Genomic DNA, 19627 nt, shown 5'->3' on the forward strand with positions numbered 1-19627 from the left:
ATCTTCTTTCTACATTTTGCATAATGGAGATATGTTTCTTGATTTAAGCACCCTTCTTTCAAAACTTAACAGGATATAGTAGAAATGCTTCATTAATTTAGTTGTAAACTCACCTTTCAAAGATATAAAAGATCAAGTGTATGTGATGGCACATGCAACCATGTTAAGTAGTGGAGCCATGTTAAGTAGTAGGTTTAAAACCAAATCAAATGTCCATAACTTCTCTTCTGTTGTTAATTCCTTTTTCTATAATGTTTATGTAGTTGAAAACATATTATTCATATATTCAAATCTTTTCAGGTCTCAACTCAACCACTTGGAAAACACTAAAGGTTTGACTTTCACCTTGTTGATTATTTTAAATAGCGTTTATAAAATATGGTAACACCTTGAGACACTTGTTGCAAACCCAAGTATGTAGCTTTACGGCCTGCTTTTGTTTTCTAATATTAGAAGATCATATGCTTTGAATTCATGCATGACAATAGAGATATTGGAATTCTATAGGTAGATGTTGGATTGCTATCTTCTCTGATTTATATTTCATTATTTGTGAAACTCAAGGATGTTGCTGGCGAATCCTCTAAGTGGAGGCCATTAAAAAGCTTGTTGTACGTTTCATGGAATATTGTGAATTAAGAAAGTTGTATGTTTTCTTTGATTTATAGAAATAGGGTTGGAGCTTAGCAAGAATTAATAAAAAATTATTTGTATATAGAATTTTGAAGACCTTTGTGTTTTAAATATATTTAAAATATTCTTGTTAGACAAAGTTTAAATTGACATAATGATATTGTATTTCCATTATTATATTATTGTGTTATTATATGTAATTATATATTCCATTTTAAATTTTTAAAAAATCAGACCGAATTTGTTAATATGATTTTTTGTGTTCAAAAAGTTTCGTAAAAGAATAAAATTATATTTATTTTACAAGTTAAATAATGACATAAAAATAATGCCACTAAAACCTACAAGTACTTTAGTGGCATAATAGAAAAGTGTCAACAAAACCCAATAAGGTTGTAGCGACACAACCAAAAAGTTTCACTAAAGGCCTTTAATGGCAGTGCTTTCAATGTAACTAATTTTTGTGCCGCTAAATGCCCAGGTCGCCTTTAGTGGCACTTATGTTGGTTTTTAGTGGCATTTTTTATACCACTAAATGTCGTTTATTCGTAGTGATCCTTAATCTTTCTTATTCTCTCGAATCCCTCAGGGATTCCTTACTCTTAATCCCTCTTGGATTACATTTATGTTTTTACAAAGAACACTCTTATCTGTTCCTCTCAATGAACATTTCTCTGTCTTTATGAAACATACACAATACAGATTCCCCAAGGAATCATCTATCTACATTCCCAAATGGAATCATCCTCTCTTTCCCTATAGGAACATAATCTCATTCCCGGAGGAACCATACTCTTAGTCTTGAAGGGATCATACTCTTGTCCCCATAGGAACCATACTCTTACTCACGAAGGAATATCTATCTCACATCCCCAGAGGAACCATCTTTCTCTACATCTCTATCTTTGTTTGGTGACTCATGATATAACACTTTTCCCATGTACAATCTATCTCTTTATCTCATTAACATATTGTAACACCCCAAATTTTTCAAAACTTTTTCATGCCATGGTTTTAAAAACATTCGGGTCTTAACCCACATTTAATGAAAACCGATCCCACAAGAAAACATTTACAAATTTAAAACAATGGGTGTTACCATTAAGCATCAATACAATCATAGCAAGCCAATAATAATTACATCAATATAATTAACAATGAGCTTAACAAGTTCCACTCTATACTCTATCACTTGACTTCTAACTTCCATCTATCGGTAGCTCTCCTTAAAGGTAACCTGAGATGTGTGGCATTAAAAAGAGATACGTAAGACAATAATGTCTCGTGAACTACTTGGGTTTGTGACCCAAAGCATTTATCACATTTTTAACAAAAACATTTCATCTTTTCAAAACATAGTTGTAGACCATAAAACATTTTCAAGGATTTTCAAGGAAAACTCATTTCATACATGTCATAAATATCATTTCATATCTTATCATTTCATTTCATTTCAAAAGCCATATTTCCATATTTCATTTTCTTTTATCATTAAGGGCTAGTTCCAATATTAAACCATTGCCATTTATATACTTAGGGTCTACGTCCAATAAAGGAAGCACTCCCAAGTCTAGACCAAGGCGGAAAGAACAAATCAATCCACCAAGACATCATTTCCATTAGGACATCTATCTCGCAAAGGGGAAGCTCCACCCCGATAGATTCCTCTAGTGCCTCTTACGAGGTATCATGGCACGGGCACTTTTCATTTCATTACTTTCTGTTCCTTTCATTACTTTCCATTCCTTTTCATTACCTTACATTTCTTGTCATTACTTTCCATGCTTTACACATTTCATACATTATTATCATAAACTCGTTTCAAAAGTAAAGGATATATATTTCAAAACATTTCAAACACTTTTTCAAAACATTCTATCTTCCAAAACATTCTTTACTTTCAAAAAAATTCTTGCCTTCAACGCATTCTTTCACAACATTCTTTTCAAAAGCATTTAATACTTTCACTTCAAAACGTTTCATATATAAAAACATTAGTATTTCATTATTATAAAACTCATTTTTACATGTACCCCAAAGTGGATAAAAATGCCAACACGTACTCACCTAAATCACAAGAAGGATTGCTAGTCCTCTTCTAGTTCCTTTCCTTAAAGCAACACTCTTAATCACCTCCTATATAACATTAATGAACATAAGTCATTAAAATAACCAAAATACCCCTCATTTTTTATATCGTTTAGATATCCCCCATAAGCTTATTTACTTCCTATTAGCTTATATATATAAAGTTTGAGGGCAATCAGAGGTCATTTAGTAGGTTTTCCAGGAAAAACATACATTTCATAGAACCTTTGACATGGCCCGTGTCATTTTGATACGCCCCTGTGTCAAAACTGCAGTTCACTATTTTGAGCAGAATTTTGCTAAAAGCTTTGTAACTTGTTCCCTATACCTCCAATAGCTACTAAACAATTATTAAGGACTAAATAAAGGTTATAAAATTCTCAAATACTCAATTAACCCTTACCCACATGATGACTTAATCATTAAGACCTTAATGGTTACTATCACTCAAATAAAAAAGTCAAAAGCTTAAGTTGCTTAAAAACAATGTTGAACCAATATAACTTATTCCCAAATCATTTAATACAACATTGGGTGTTGTAAGTGATTAACATTACACAAATCTCATGTTCCTTAATGGAGTTATGGAATGTCCAATTCCATTCTAACTTTCCTATTTTGCCCTTTTTCCCAATAACTCCATATTTTAACCTAGGAATGATTCAACTCTTCATGTTATTGCATTCAAATCATATTGTTTGTATCAACTCATGTTTATGAGTATTATATACTCATCAAATGCTCTCAAACAAAACATTCCATTGTTTTCATCACATTTCTCTCAATTCCATTCCAATTCTAGCATATACATGATTCTACCATCATTGATGTGTTTGATCATTCCAGTTGGATTTATTGTCATCAAACATCATCTAGGTCATATAATACATTCCAATTTAACATATAAACATGAAATCCCAAATTTAGATTTCTGGGGTTCATGGAGATTTTTACCCAAGTCATCAAATCTACCAATATAGTGATTGGAATCACCAAAACTACTCAAGGCAGGCTAGAAACCAAAACCCTAACCCTTTGAAGAAGCTAAATTTGACATTGGTGTTTTCTCCAAGCATTGAACTCAAAATTTATGAGTAATGGAGAAAAGATTATACCTCATTAGCCTTTAATTATTTCCCTTCTTGTTTGAATGCTTCTAAACTTGCTTGATTCAAACCCTAGGAGCTCTTTAGATCAAAATCGCAATTAGGGAGTTATTCCCTTGAAAAACACGATCTGAAGAAGAAGAATGAAGGAGGCTTGCATCTTATTTCCTAATATTTTCACAATTGGTCCCTCTAGTTTACATTATTTGGCCAAACCCCACTAGGCCATAATATTTGTGACTTTAACTTAAGTTTTTGACATAAGAAGTCCTTCTCCATCCATTTTATAACTTTGTTAGTCACTTTCATTAATTAAGTCAACCCTTTGGTCAACTCACTTAGCCAACTTGATACTTTTTGCCCCTTTAACGTTTAAAATGTTATTATTTCCCACTTTTGACTATCTAAACTTCATATCAATTAATTATATGATTAAGCTGATACTATTCAACTAGATAAATCATATTTCATTTATGTACTTTATTAATTTATGAACCTAGTCCTAAAATTTTAGGATGTTACACATATATTGTAACACTCAGTTTCAAATCGCATCATTATTCGGGGTTGTGACTCGATCATCAGTTATCATAAGGTTTAGGCCTTGGGGAAAATATATTTGGCCCTTTTTAGTTGTGGGTATTATAGTATAAGTAATCTGGTTGTTCATTTGTGTTTTGGAGCCCAAGGGTATAATTGTAATTTGATAATTTGGCTCTTTATGAATTTTGGGTTTTTGTCCGGAAATTTCTTAGGTAAAGGCGAGTTGATAGAAGTGTAGGACTTCTTGTCACCTTTTCGTGGATATAAAGTTCGTTGGAAACAGACTTGAGACGAAGGAGTTATGACCACTTGAAGATAGCAAGGATTGGAGCTTCGTCGTGTACGCGGGGTGTACTCACCAACTACTTGGGGCGTAAAGGGTTAAATGATCACGAGTCTTCTTTGAGTGCACCAAGCGTACTAAGCGGTATGCGGGCATACTCCCTCCAGCCAAAAACCCTTATTTTTCGGGTTTTACGCCTATTTAAGCAACTTATCTTTGTGAGTCTTGACCCTTTTCAGCCTCTAAGCCTCCTAAATCCTAATGTTCGACCTTTAGCCACCATTTTGGAGTTCTCAAGCTTTTGTGTGTGATTTTGGAGTGTTCTTGAGCATTTGATGAGGTTGAAGATTGTTAAAGGATCATCTTTTGGAGTGGGGCTTGTAGATCCACAAGTTTCTCATAATTTGCCATCTATTGAATGTAAAAAGCTTCCATATTGGTGTCTCTTTCGATAGATTTTGTGTTGGGCATTTTTTGGTCCCTTTGGTTTGTATTTATGAGTTTAAGCTTGCCCCAAGAGTGGGACACTAGATCTGGACATTTTAGGTGTCCCAAATGCATAAAAATGTGATCTTGATTGTTGATATCATCTCTTGCATGTGGTTTATCCATTTTGATGATGTTGGAAAGTAAGAACTTTGATTTGGGACCCATTGAGCCATGGAAAAGCTCAAAGTTATCAACTTTTTGTATTAAGGTGTGTTTTGGGTCGAGATCTAAGCATTGGATATCTTGGCTTAAGGGATTAAGATGTTTTCTAGGCTGGGCATGGACTAAGTCAGTATGTGGGGCGTACCTTCTCTTATGCGGGGAGTATTGAGCTTCGTGTATGTACGATTAGCATACCTATTGAGTATGCAGGGCATACTCAGTCAGATGAAACTTTGCATTTTGGTCATCGAGTTTGGGCTTTCTTTTGTACTTGGGTGTTTGAGTTGGTAGTGGCCAGGCCATTTGAGTATAAGTGTTCTGGACTAGGAAGAATGGTTGGGCTTTAGGGTAAGGCCCATGTAAGGGTTTTTGGCCCAATTTGGTAAATTGGGCCTTGGTTGATTAATTGGCTTTTGGGCCTTTTAGATTGTGAGTTTGGGCGTTAGTCTTAGACCAAGCTAGGTTATAAGTAAAATGGTCTTTTTACCCTAAGTATAGATTTATGGATATGGATTAGGACCCAAACGTTGATTTGTTGTTGTCTTGATACTGATAGTCCGGGGATCTGTCAGCCAGCAACCAGATATCATTTGTGTGATTCGGTAGTGTGAGGTGAGTCTCCTTACTATGTTTAGTGGGTTGAAGGCACTAATGTCGGCCAATGATTTGTTATGCTTAGTATGTTTATTGTCTGTATGACTCTTACTTGTGTTATGTGTTTTAAGTTTACTGGGTGGGGACTGATGAGTACATTGTATGTTAAATATTTGTATGTGTTTTATCATTACCGGGTACGACCCGATGTCGCAGGGGGGGGGGGGGGGTGAAGGCTAGTCTGTATGCTATTTATCTTTGTGATTATGACATGCGTTGTGTGTTTATATGTTTACATGTTTATATGTTATATATTTGTATGTTTATACCGGGCGGCGCCTGATGACGGACAAATTTATATACAGAGCGGGCTCAATGCCGGGTGGGGCCTGATGCCGGAAGGGGTCCGATGACAGGGCGGGGCAGATTATGTGTTTATTTATTTATGTATGGTATGTGGTATTTTGGGGAACTCACTAAGCTTTGTGCTTACAATTTTCAGTTTATGTTTCAGGTGCTTCGTTTTTCTAAATTGGAGGAGCCCGGAATGATTGCAGGCCACACACCACATGTTTCTGCATTCTGTGATTCACTCTGATTCGATAATGTTTTACTAAATATTGATAATCGTGGTTTTATGGAATGATATGTATTAATGATTTATTAATTTAAAAATGAAATTTTATGTCATTCTTTTCAGGACGTTACAAGTTGGTATCAGAGCCTTGGCTTGAGGGATTCGGGCACACTCTCGGGTGTGTCTGGACTCAAACTAAGGATTTGGTAAGTTTTTCAAAAAAAAATATATTTTTAGAAAGGGAATTTTCTAAAAGAAGAAAGGGCGTGGTGTATGCAATCAGCCAAACTCAAGTATGTTTCTCCCAAAATACCCATACATGTTATCCAATTTGATTTGATTTATGAATATGTGAATCGCATGCTAATTAGGGCTAAGGATCTGCTCAGTTTTTGCATGATAGAATTCCAGGAGAGGTTCCTTTGTATGCCTATTATATGAGCTTGTAGACTTCCATGTTACTTCTGATTAGCTAGTGATAGGATGGCATGATATATGATGCCTGGTAGCCTAGGAAGCATGGGATGCTGGATTGGGTATGATTTGGATGTGTAAGGCAATCAGTAGAGGGAGTGGGAGCTCCTAGTATGGGTCGTAGTATGTGAGATTGGATGCTTGTGATTTTTTTATGGATTTGAGTGTTATTTCACGAATGTTGCTTGCTTTTTGCTTTGTGGAACTATTAGGTGATGGGGGTTAACTACTAAGTGAATATGTCTAGTCACATGTGACAAGGGTTGAATAATCTCAGAGTAATGGATTTGACTCTATTATGCAACTCTTTTCTGAATCCAACTGTTGTAGGGATGAGTCTGTTACTCGAAGGATTATCTAAGCTTTGTTGCATGTAATTATATTCATGAGGTGGGTGACTGGCATTATGAGGATTTCTTCAACAGCTGATGGCAGGGTGAGGTCGGGAACCTAGGAAAGCCTAGGGATTGCTTTGGTGGGTTTTGTTGTGTTGGGTAGTGAGTGTTTGGTGTATGGATTTGACAAGGTGACTTAGAGGATTCGGGAGAATTCTTGAGGAAAGTATGGATAGGTGTGGAAGGTAGTATTGGTCCCGTACTACTGAAAGCACAGGATCCATATTCGAATCGGGGAGAGTATTGGAGAATCTAGAAAACCTATGGGATGAGGATTATTGGGTATATTCGGATCCTTGCGTGTTATTTTCGGTATGGTGTTGAGCACTCAGGAATGGGGTTCAGATTCTGGTTCTGGCTTAGGAGTAGGTACTGAGTCGATCGATGCGCGGTCGCAGGATTTTATCTCAGCAGATATTGCTCGCGGTGTTTTGGAATAGAACCTGGTGGTCTTCGGTTCCGTCAAGGAAGGGAATTTGGAATTCTTTGATGGTCATCTCGGGACCTTTCGAGCCGAAGTTGTAGTAGGGCAGTTGGGGGCTCATCTGAAGCCCAAAGCTTGTGGATCCCTAGAACTAGAATCCTTCAGGAAGGAGGATCCTATTGCTAGTTCTTGTCAGTTGGGACCGGGAGTGAGCTTTGCACCATGTTCTCAGGAGGAGGAGGTCAGGATTTCCTTCAGATTTTTTTGCGGGTATTCTATCTACTGTTTCTGTAGGGTTGTTGTCGGGAATTTTTACTGTGTTGGAATTTGTTGGGGTTTGTGTAAGAAATATCTCTGATATGTCATTCTGCATCCCGAGAGTCTTCGATGAATCTTCAGAGAGTCGTATCTTGTTGAGTGGGTTTCAGTGTGTTCAGTGGTGGATCTGGGTCCTCGTCAGAATCAATTCAGGGGTGTTGTTTAGAAGAACTTGGGTCAGGTTTCAATGGTTTTATCATCTGTTCTGGTATAATCGGCGGTTGCCTATGGAAGAACTTTTGGGTTCAAACCCTACCGCTGTTGTTTGGTGGTGTCAGTTGTGTGAGTTGTTTGGTCATTAGATGTGTCAAGGGAATTGTATTTTTCGAATGGATTGTTGACAACTAGAGTTCTGTGATTCTTTGAGAATGGAAATTGGAGTGAAGTTTCCTCAATGCATGATTCTAACGAAAAATCATTATTGATAATCCAAGACCATACATATTGATAGACATAACTGCTATTTATTTGCTGAATAGACAGATTCAGCCCGAGGCGGAGGGAAAAATACGAGGTACTGACAGGGGTTGTGGTTTTAGTCTCCAACATAAGAACTCAAGGAATTTATATGGTATCGTGGGATTTGAATTGGATTGTCATACTGGTTAAGATCTCGAGAGGATTCATCAGGATTTCAGAAGTTGGGCGATCATTGGGTTTGGCTAGTAATGGAACGCTAGTGTTGTTTAGCACAAGTCATAGACTGTTCATGCTATATGAGGTTGATGGGTTGGGAATCCATCAGATTTAAAGGGTGAGAAAGCTTTGTCGAATCCAAGTGGGGGGAAAACCGATCAGGATTTTAGGAAGTTAGGAAGGGTGTGGAACTAGGGAAAGTTTCACATTCTGGCCAAGAGGAGAGACTACCCAAGTGGTCGTTGAGACTGCGGTTTTGTAAGTGGGAGTTCAGGAAACTTCCAACCACTAGTCGGCGTGTCATTTATTATGCATAACAGGCTTGTGATTGAGTCCAGGTTGAGGGCTTTTGAATTCGAGTTATGACCTGAACACCTGACTAGATGCAGTTGCATGCAGGTTTCGGCTCAGGATGCGTGGGGTCATAATAGTTTGGGTGTGGTAAGGCCATAGGTGGTAACCATGGTTGGTTAGTAGTGTTGTCAGACTCTGATGGGATCGTCGCATTATCCAGTTTGAGGTAGACTATCGTTGGAAGTTTTCATGAGCGTATAGGGGAATCAGTTCGTTCCTTGGGTACACCGCTCAGGATTGTCAAGGAGTATTTCTCTGTGTTAGATTGAGGACCATGGGGGGCCGAGGCGGAGTCGGGCCTGTGTAGCTCTAGATGGGTGGGACCCGTGGGCGAGGTTGCTCCGTGATATAGATGGGTGGAACCTATGGGCAAGGCCCGTATGATTATGGCAAGGTAGGTGGGACCTGGTAGAGACTGTTAGGTTAATGTTTTGGACCTTGAGTTACAGGATTAAGTAGGTGGTCAGTGTGTCACACAGAGGGGTTTATAGGCTCGGTAGCCTTGTTATTTGGACTCTTGGGAACCTGGTGGTTGGACCAGGTGTGAGGTTGCGAGTCTAAGAGATGGTTGAGAACCTTAATATCTTAGTCTAGTGAGGGGTTGTTGTAAATCAGAAGGTTTTGGGTAAAATTCAAGCACATATCCGTGGATCTCGGGTTATGAGTTGGGTATCGGGTTGGTTTTTGGGTGAGATCTCGAGTTGGGAGTTGTAAGTGTTTATATGCAAGATTTTCTTTTTAGTAGGGTAAGAATTGAGGTATCTATAGGCTGAGGGCCTCAATCGAAGGGTTTAAGGGTAAGGAATGGATTCAATTTTGATGATAGATCAAACCTTGTGATTGTGTCTTAGATTAGTTCTACTTGTGAAAGGCATCAAGATAAGCCAAGGCGATAATATTGATTTGGATCTCATGTGTGGAGTCGTATGTTATTCGGAGAATATGTTAGGTCACTTGCAGTTTAGCTTAAATAATCTCAGAGTAAAAGATTTGACCCTGTTGCTCAGCTCTCGTTTGAGTCTAACCACTGCTGGGATGAGTCCTCTACTCGAAGGATTATATGAGCCTTCTGTCAAGTATGAGTGTTCCGCAACAATAATTGTCAATGATTTCGTTCCATTAGAAGCATCAAGTCAATCAGGGGTTGGAGGCGTTCTGTTGAAGTCTGGACTTTAATGGGGTTTTGGCCTGGTAGTCGTACTGTATAGGCGGTTCGCCGGAGATTCAAACCAATTCGAGATCTCAGATTTAAGGTAAAGTAGGATTGGTTTTCAGCATGGGACTATGGATTCTTCTTCTTCGGGTCGGAAAGTTCTGCTTGGGTTGGGTTTTTTTGCCTTGGGAAGGCTAGTATATGCTCAAGATGGTGATTGTGTCCCTCCGGTCGTCGAGCTTGCTGAGGATGGTAAGGAATGATTTCGAGGACGAATTCGAATTTAAGTGGGGGAGAGTTGTAACACTCGGTTTCGAATCGCTTCATTATTTGGGGTCGTGGCCCGCTCATCAGTTATCATAAGGTTTAGGGCCTTGTGGAAAAAAAAGATTTGGTCCTTTTTGATTGTAGGTGTTATAGTCTAAGTAATCAAGGTGTTCGTTTGTCTTGCGGAGCCCAAGGGTATATTTGTAATTTGATAATTCGGCCCTTTATGAATTTTTGGTTTCTGTTTGAAGTTCTTAGGAGAAGGCGAGTTGATAGAAGTGTAGGGCTTATTGTCACCTTTCCATGGATATAAAGCTTGTTGGAAACGGACTTGAGATGAAGGACTTATGGCCACTTGAAGATAGCAAGGATTGGAGCTTGGTCGAGTATGCGGGGTGTACTCACCAAGTACATAGGGCGTAATGGGTTAAATGATTGCAGGTCTTCTTCGAGTACGCCAAGTGTACTAAAGGGTACGCAGGGCGTACTCCCTCCAGCCAAAAACCCTTATTTGTGAGTCTTGACCTTTATCAACCTCTAAGCCTCCTAAACCCTAATATGCGACCTTTGGCCACCATTTTGGAGTTTGCGAGCTTTTATGTGTGATTTTGGAGTGTCCTTGAGCATTTGAGGAGGTTAAAGATTATTAAAGGATCATCTTTTTGAGTAGGGCTTGTAGATCCAAAAGTTTCTCATCATTTTCCATCTATTGGAGTCCCTTTGGTTTACATTTATGAGTTTGAGTTTGCCCTAAGAGTTGGACACTAGATTTGGACGTTTTAGGTTTCCTAAATGCATAAAAATGTGATCTTGATTGTTGATATCATCTCTTGCATGTGGTTTAACCATTTTGATGAAGTTGGAAAGTAAGAACTTGGAAAGTAAGAACTTAGATTTGGGACCCATTGAGCCATGCAAAAGCTCAAATTTATCAACTTTATGGATTAAGGTGTGTTTTGGGTCTAGATTTGAGAATTGGACGTCTTGGCTTAAGGGATTAAGACATTTTCTAGGTTAGGCATGGATTGGGTCAGTACGCGGAGCGTACTGAGCTTCTTGTGTATACGCTTAGTGTACCCATTGAGTACGCGGGGCGTACTCAGTCAGAGGAAACTTTGCATTTTGGGATTTCTTTTGGGCTTGGGTGTTTGAGTTGTTAGTTGATCATTTGAGTATAAGTGTTCTAGACTGGGAAGAATGGTTAGGCTTTAGGCTAAGGCCCATGTAAGGGGTTTGGGCCCAATTTAGTAAATTGGGCCATAGTTGGGCCTTGGTTGATTAATTGGCTTTTGGCCCTTTTAGATTGTGAGTTTGGGACTTAGTCTTAGACCAAGCTAGGTTAAGGTTAAAATGGTCTTTTTACCCTAAGTATGGATTTATCGATATGGATTGGGACCCAAATGTTGATTTGGTGTTGTCTTGATATTGCTAGTTCAGGGATCTGTCAGCTAGCTATCAGGGATCGTCTGTGTGATTTGGCAGTGCGAGGGTGAGTCTCCTCATTATGTTTAGTGGGTCGAAGGCACCAATGCCGGCCCTCGAATTGTTATGCTTAGTATGCTTGTTGTTTGCGTGACTCTTGCATGTGTTATGTGTTTTATGTTTACCGTGCGGGGCCCGATGCTAGTCGGGGCCTGATGAGTACATTGTATGTTAGATATTTGTATGTGTTTTATCATTACCGGGTACGACTTGATGCCGGACGGGGCTCAAAGGCTAGTCTATATTCTATTTATCTTTGTGATTATGGCATGTGTTGTGTGTTTATATGTTTATATGTTATATGTTTATGTGTTTATACCGGGCGGGGCCCGATGCCATGTGGGGCCTGATGACTGACTAATCTGTATATCGAGCGGGGTTCGCTGTCGGGCGGGGCCCGATGCTAGACGGGGTCCGATGACACGGCGGGGCCCATTATGTGTTTATTTATTTATGTATATTATGTGGTATTTTGGGGAACTCACTAAGCTTTATGCTTACGGTTTTCAGTTTATGTTTCAGGTGCTTCCTTTTTTTAAATTGGAGGAGTTCGGGATGATTGCAAGGCACACACCACATGTTTCTGCATTCTGTGATTTACTCTGATTCGATAATACTTTACTAAATCTTGATAATCATGGTTTTATGGAATGATATGTATTAACGATTTATTAATTTAAAAATGAAATTTTATGTCATTCTTTTCGGGGTGTTACATATATTTTCTACTCATCTATTACTCAACTCATTAAGTACTTAATCTTTATCTATGTTTAATAAAATATAAGTATTCTACATAATACCAATAGTGTCTAGACTTACATACACACTCTTATGATTATACTACATTTAATCATCTTTTAACTCTTTCTACTTTCTCTTAGGTATTTTAAAAAATACCTTATCTATCTCTAACCATACATAGGATTATATTATATATAATCCTACCCTTTCTTTATTTACTCTTATGGGTATAACTCATAATCTCATATCTTCTCCTTATACATCTACATACATGCTAATATACATGTCTTACATGTATAACCACATTTACATAACCTTGCATAGGTTTATAATCAATATAATGCTAGTCTTATTCCTTTATGTACCAGGTACATGAATCTTTACATACAAACATACATATATAGATACATAAAATGTATAATATAATTTAAAGAGAAAGAGTGAGAACTATAACTCACATTATCATTTAGTGAAGACTAATTGTCCCACTTTAGCTCCTTTCTTCAAGTGATGCATCTTGATCCATCCTCTTTGCTCTTAGGCCTATTCATACATGCATACAAGTATCTTAATACTTGTTTTAACTTATTAATAACTTATTGACTCTTTAAGTCAAAATAACCACTTAATGGATCATAATTCTATATTTTCATTCTCTGTCTCTTAATCCTAATCAATTAATGAATTAAGAACCCCATAATACCTAATTCATTATAATCTAACATCTAATACATCAAGTAAATATAATCACTAGTTAGGGTTTCAAACCCTGACTCTCATTGGATTAATCTCACTCATGAGGATTACATACTAAGCTTGTTTAATGCATCTAAACACCTTCATTAACATTACTAAAAAACCTTCTTAATATAATCTAACTTTATTAACTCAAATCATCAAGAACACCATTGAAGCGCTACTAGCATAAAAATGGAGGAGAGGATTACCTCATTAGCTTTTCATCTGTAATCGAAGCCTTAAACACCCTTAATCGACTCTTGATTGTCTCCCATACTCAGAATCGTCGGAGCTTAGCTCGAAAGAGTTTTGGGGATGTTTTTTCAAGAATGAACGCTTAAGAGCCTTTAAATCTGATACGTAACCGTGCCATAATCATCTGTTTATCGCGTTGCGGTTACCAGTTGACCTCGGTTAATGATCGCCACTTGATTTTCGCGTCGTGGTGCTCTTCCTCCACTAGCATCCTTCTTTGACCACCGCACTATGGCACATATATACCACTACGGGGTAAAGTACATTTCCATTTTTATTACGACGGAGTACCGCCGTCCTGTAGTGATCTATACACCGCACTGTGGTAACTACTTAACAGTAGCTCCTTGGCTGATTCTATCTTCAAAGCTTCATATTTTCTTCGTCTTAAACATGTTTTCTATGATCTTTATATCCACGTGAACGTGGGGACATAGTCTACACTTATATTAAGTCGTATTTCATTAACTTAATACATGTCTTAATCTATTAAGTCACAAACTTGTCCAAAAAGCATAAAATTCCCATTTTACCCCTTTTGACAAATAATGCATCTTCTCATGCATTCTTTCTCTTGAACATACTCATCTAATCTCCTCTAAGTTACTTAAACTTATTTTGGCCATTCCCATGAAGTCACAACTTCATTTTCTCATATTTTTCTTATAATTGACCATTTTGTCATTTTAGTCAATATTCGACTAAAAGTTAACTTTCTCCAAATTTCAGGTTCTTACAAAAAAAAAATGTAAAATCTAATATTTTTTTTTAAATAAAAAGGTTAGTTTAAACAGAAAAAATAATTAAATATATTGGCTTCATAAATAAAATCTTTTAATAATTGCGGTTTTATAAAAAAAAATTTAACGCATATAAATCATATAAATCATATTTGCATTAAATATTTTCTTCTTCCTATTTCAATAAAAAAAAATAGTTTTTTTTTTTCTTTTGTCAAATTAATCCTATTAGTCCTCTTAATTAATGTGATGTCATTTTTCAACCTATTGATTTTTCATTTCAAATTTCCGTTAAATTAAATTAATAACATTAAAACAAAAATTAAAATAACATTAATACATATTATATGATGATATAATTTCACGTATTCATTTATATCAACGATTATAATTTTATATAACTAAATAAATATCTATTAATTAACAATTGATTTAAAATAAGTGATTAATAATTTTTAGTTTTTACTATGAAAGTTTAATTAATTTTGTAATCATGGTTCACCCGGATTATAAAATAGTTTATAACATAAACAAATTATACAATTAGTTTTTAAATTTAAAGACACGTAAAAAAAGATCTTAAATGTTATTAAGATTAACTAATATTCTTAATTTGTATTTTAATATTTTTTTGGTGTTGTTATTTTTATCAAACCAAAAACTATTTATAAACTAGTTTTTAAAAAAAATTATTCAAAATAACGTTTCAATGAACTACTCGAACTTTTTAAAATTTCTTCCAAATATATCATTAATTATCATTAATTAGTTATAAAAATCTTAATTTTCTACATGCCATGGTTTTATATTAGTTTATATATTTCTGCTAGTTTGTGGGTTAATTTTATCAAACATGGTTTTTATAAACCAATTATAAATTTGCTCCTACATTTTTGTTTACGTGCTAGTCTTTTAGCTAATCTTTAGAACATTACACAAATATAGAAATGAAAACTCACATCTTCGATCTAATCCATTCACTATTTATTTTTTATCAAAAAAAAAAAAAAAAAAAATCTTCCAATTTACTAATAAGTGATTATTTGTTTTCAAACAAACTTTATATTGCAACAAATAATGAATGACTCGTGCATTTACAATTAATCACGCATATAACAAATATAACTTGTTCTTTTCAGCTAATTCCTGCACTACAAATAAATCAAAGACTTTCTTTTTCATCATCAACTTCTTTGCTACAAATATCTTTCATGTGATAATGAAAATTTGCATCCTTCGATAGCATCTTCGATTGATAAAAACACACGTTCTTTCCCGATTTTTTCTATAAAATTTGTCACAATTAACTTTTCCATCACTTCAAGTCTCGGATTTACTAAGACAACCTGTATATTAAAAAACAAAAATAAATAATTACAAATTAGTCGTAAAATATTTAAATTTTGTTCAAAAAGAAATTAATCTTTAAAATTGAGGGTTGTTAATCACCTTGATATATTTGGCTTCTAGAGTTTTGCGAATTTCAACTAGGGTTTCAACCCCCGTCATGTCAATCGATGAAACTCCTAAATAAACCAGAATAATGATTAACAATATTCTAATAAATGAATATAAATAATTCCTTAAATTTAATAGAAGAAAAATCCTATGGGCTTTGGATCTTACCTCCTAAGTCTAATAAAACATACTCAACATCATCTCCTTGAAGTCGGTTAGCCTTTTCATCTCTAACACATCTCAAAACCCTTCAAAATAGTCCAAAATCATTAAGAAAATAGTAATATTTTAACATTAAGTTTCTAAAATTTTATGATACGCATTAAAATGAGAATTAAGAATTTATACCTTTCCCTCATGTAACCCGCATTCGCAAAGTAAATTGGAGAACCAATTTGTACAATTACAGTCTTAGAAACGTCAGTGGCATCAGGATATTGTTCTACATCACGATATAAACTGGTATCTGGTATGTTACAAAGCTTCGAACTTGTCGGTCTAGCTATATACAAAAGTGCTCTCACCAATGCCAATCCCACCTAAAAAAAATTTAAAAAACATTTATTTACGGTATGTTTGTTACTCATGATAGAACAAGTTATATTGCATTTGGGCTCAAACCTGTGGTTTATATCTTTTTTTTTCTCTACTAAGACATGAATGGGAAAAATAACTTAAGTTTTAACGAGTAATAATTTTTGTGGATAAAGTGTTGTATACACAAAGCCTGTTGATTTTCTATACATTATAAACTGTCTAACCAAAACTAGATGACTATGTTATGTTTACAGAAAGACAATTTTAACAATGTTCATTGATTTTAACAATATTTATCATATTTAACATTCAAGGATTTGGGAGAAAAAAAAAAGAATAAAGATAAATAGGTAAGTGTTAGTGTCTTAATACACTTTGATTTTCTTTGGCTTAACCCATAAAGCTTTTTTATCCATATTTAGTAAAAGACAAGATTTATAGTTTTCTAGAATAAGTGCTTATGAAATCTCAAATGAGGAAAAGTTGTAAATGTCTCGGCTATCGTTAAAACAACCATAAAAAGTCTATCATATTCTGGATACTGTATAGTCCTGTATAGTTCAGTCCAATCAAATTTTATCATATTTTGTCATGTCGAGTCCAATTCTGTCAACATGACAATCAAGTAGATAAAAAATTATTAGAAAAAAAAAAAAAAAAACAGTACCGATAACATTAGGCCAACGTCCATGCTAACGAAGGCGACACCAAGGAAAGCAGCCATGCAAATGATGAAATCAAATTTATCGGTTTTATAAAGATGGTAAGCTTTATCATATTCAATAAGACCAAGCATTGCAGACATTATAATAGCCGAAAGTGCAACAAGAGGAGTGTAACTAAACAGTGGTGCTAAGAATAATAATGTTAGCATCATGCATAGTGACATAACTACATTTGCCATTTGTGTTTTACACCCCGCATTGTAATTCACTGCGGTTTTCGAAAATGGCCCTACAATAAAAAAAAAATGGAAAATTAGTTTAATAAAACTTTCCTCCATTTTGAATAAATTAATTGAGAAATTAAAAAAAAAAATTATATTTTGGTGAGTAACCTGTAGTTAAATAGCAAGAAGTGAGGGATCCGACAATGTTCATAAGGCCAAAAGCTATCATTTCTTTATTACCATCGATTTGTTCGTTTTGCAATATGGCAAAGCTTCTTCCAATTGCTATTCCTTCCTTTAAATTCCGAAATTATATTATAAATAAAAATATATTATCCAATTATTATTATTATTATTTTAAATGTATACTTACAGCAAGAGCAACCAAGGCTGTTATAAATCCTGCTTGAAGAGGTGCTGCTATATATTTCCGATCAAAATCTATATTTTTCAGAGAGGGAGGATTAATTCCCCTTTTCAACTCTCCCACCTGTAAAATTATATTTAAGATTTTCTTTATTATTATTATTTTTAAATTCATTAATTAAATTAAATATAAATAATAATTCGACATACGATTGCAATGCCATGTTTCTCTGCATGCCATACATATGCCAAGACGCATCCAATTATGACAACAAACATTGGAGCTATTGCTGAAACCCAAAATAGCTTCGGTTTCTTTTGTTTCTGAAAATATTAATAAATATAAAATAATATTAAAGCAATAATTAATCACTCTTTTATAAATCAATCGATAAAAATATGTTCGACACTTACTACAAATCTTGCTAGCTGAAGAAAGATTAGGAAGATTGCACCTATAAGCGTGCTTTCCCATATTATCTGATAAACGAAAAATAAATAAATAAAAATTACAAAACCATAATGTTAAATTATTGTTTTTGTTATTTCTTTTGTGATTATCATTTTTAATTAATTAATTAATACCTCTTTTCTGTTCTGGAAGATTGCACGAATAACAGATATAACATCAGTATGTGGAGTAAAATGCTTCAAACCAAAAATGCCTTTTAATTGATGAAGGCAGATGATTAATGCTGTTCCTCCCATGAAACCAGTGATTGTAGAATGTGACAAGAAATCTACCAGAATTCCTAACCTGTAATTAAATTTAATTAACAATGTTTGACATCAAATCAAATGATTAGTTATATATGAAGCATGAATTTGAAGTTTGTGTGTGTGAAATGTCAATGAACATGAATACTCACCGGAAAACACCAAGAACTAATTCAATTAGACCGGAGATGAGTGTAGCAGTGAATACGAGATTAAGATAGAGTTGTGGATTTTCCGTTGGGTTGACTTTTGTTGATATGGTTGCAGCTATGATCAATGAGCTTGAAGCTACTGTTCCAACAGCTAGATATTTTGAGCTCCCAAACACAGCGTAGATTAGAGGAGGAACAAAACTCGAATCTGCACATAATAATTGAAATCATGATCTGATAGTGGAAATCATCGTTGTATATGTTTAATCACACTACGTATTCGAGGAAGATCAACGTTGTAATTAATTTATTTATCCTTTGAGGCATTTGGTAGAACACCTTCGGTGCATGTAATTAACAATGCGGAAGAAACTTACATAAACCGATGACAGGGGGAATGTTAGCGAGCTTAGCGTAGCTGATGCCTTGAGGAATGGCGAGGCTAGCGATGGTGATTCCGGCTAAAAGGTCATACAAGAACAGCTTCGCCTTGTAATTAGGAAGCCATTGGAAGATCGGAACGAAATATTGCATAGCTTTCTTAGCCTTCACCGGCAATGACTTCCCCTTGAAGTCGTAGAACGGATCGTCTGGGAAGAACGTTTCCTTCAAATGGGATTTGAACACCGTCGTGAACTTTCGCGGTGCCTCGAAGCTCACTTTGCGAGCTGTATCTCCGGCGTATCCTCCTCTCACCGGCATCATTGAATATTTGTTTATGTATTTTCAATGGATTGATCGATCGAGAGAGGTGATAGAAGTGGAAAGTGGTTCGAATTGGGTATTAATTATACGTGCAAATGTTGGATAAAGCGATGAATTTTGACAGATCCAGAGAAAATTGAAGAATGTCTATATATAGATTCTAATCCAAACTGAATGAACTCGTGGGTGAAGATTGTTGACAGATTCAACAGCAAAATAGTAGGATGGAAACGAAAATGTTTATCCATAAGAGCGAAAATAGTGTTGATCAATTCAGTAATATTAGTAGCCTACCACTACATTATATAACTATTCGTGTCTCAATTACAAAACACAATTCTTATGTGG

General features: G+C 35.4%; 1 protein-coding gene across 1 annotated transcript; it reads right to left on the bottom strand.

The window, feature by feature from the left end:
- Positions 1-15494: 15494 nt before the first annotated feature.
- On the bottom strand, positions 15495-19620 carry LOC145053760 (putative sulfate transporter 3.5). Its single transcript, XM_079001857.1, has 12 exons — positions 18952-19620; positions 18575-18782; positions 18291-18462; positions 18120-18185; positions 17916-18029; positions 17713-17829; positions 17508-17634; positions 17118-17404; positions 16262-16452; positions 16082-16161; positions 15905-15981; positions 15495-15801 (listed from the first exon to the last, which is right to left on the bottom strand). Exons 1-12 carry the CDS (start codon positions 19277-19279, stop codon positions 15652-15654), a joined length of 1917 nt encoding a protein of 638 aa, XP_078857983.1. The 5' UTR covers positions 19280-19620; the 3' UTR covers positions 15495-15651.
- Positions 19621-19627: the final 7 nt, after the last annotated feature.

This window comes from Lactuca serriola, chromosome 5, assembly GCF_051521515.1.
Source record: "Lactuca serriola cultivar US96UC23 chromosome 5, Lser_US96UC23_V15, whole genome shotgun sequence".
In the NCBI taxonomy this organism is placed as follows: Eukaryota; Viridiplantae; Streptophyta; class Magnoliopsida; order Asterales; family Asteraceae; genus Lactuca; species Lactuca serriola.

Coding starts and splice junctions, on each gene's coding strand:
- LOC145053760 (XM_079001857.1), bottom strand. CDS start 19,279: ATGATGCCGGTGAGAGGAGGATACGCCGGAGATACAGCTCGCAAAGTG. Junction 18,783..18,951: donor TCCCCCTGTCATCGGTTTAT/GTAAGTTTCTTC, acceptor TATTATGTGCAG/ATTCGAGTTTTGTTCCTCCT. Junction 17,405..17,507: donor TTCTTGCTATTTAACTACAG/GTTACTCACCAA, acceptor TTTTTATTGTAG/GGCCATTTTCGAAAACCGCA.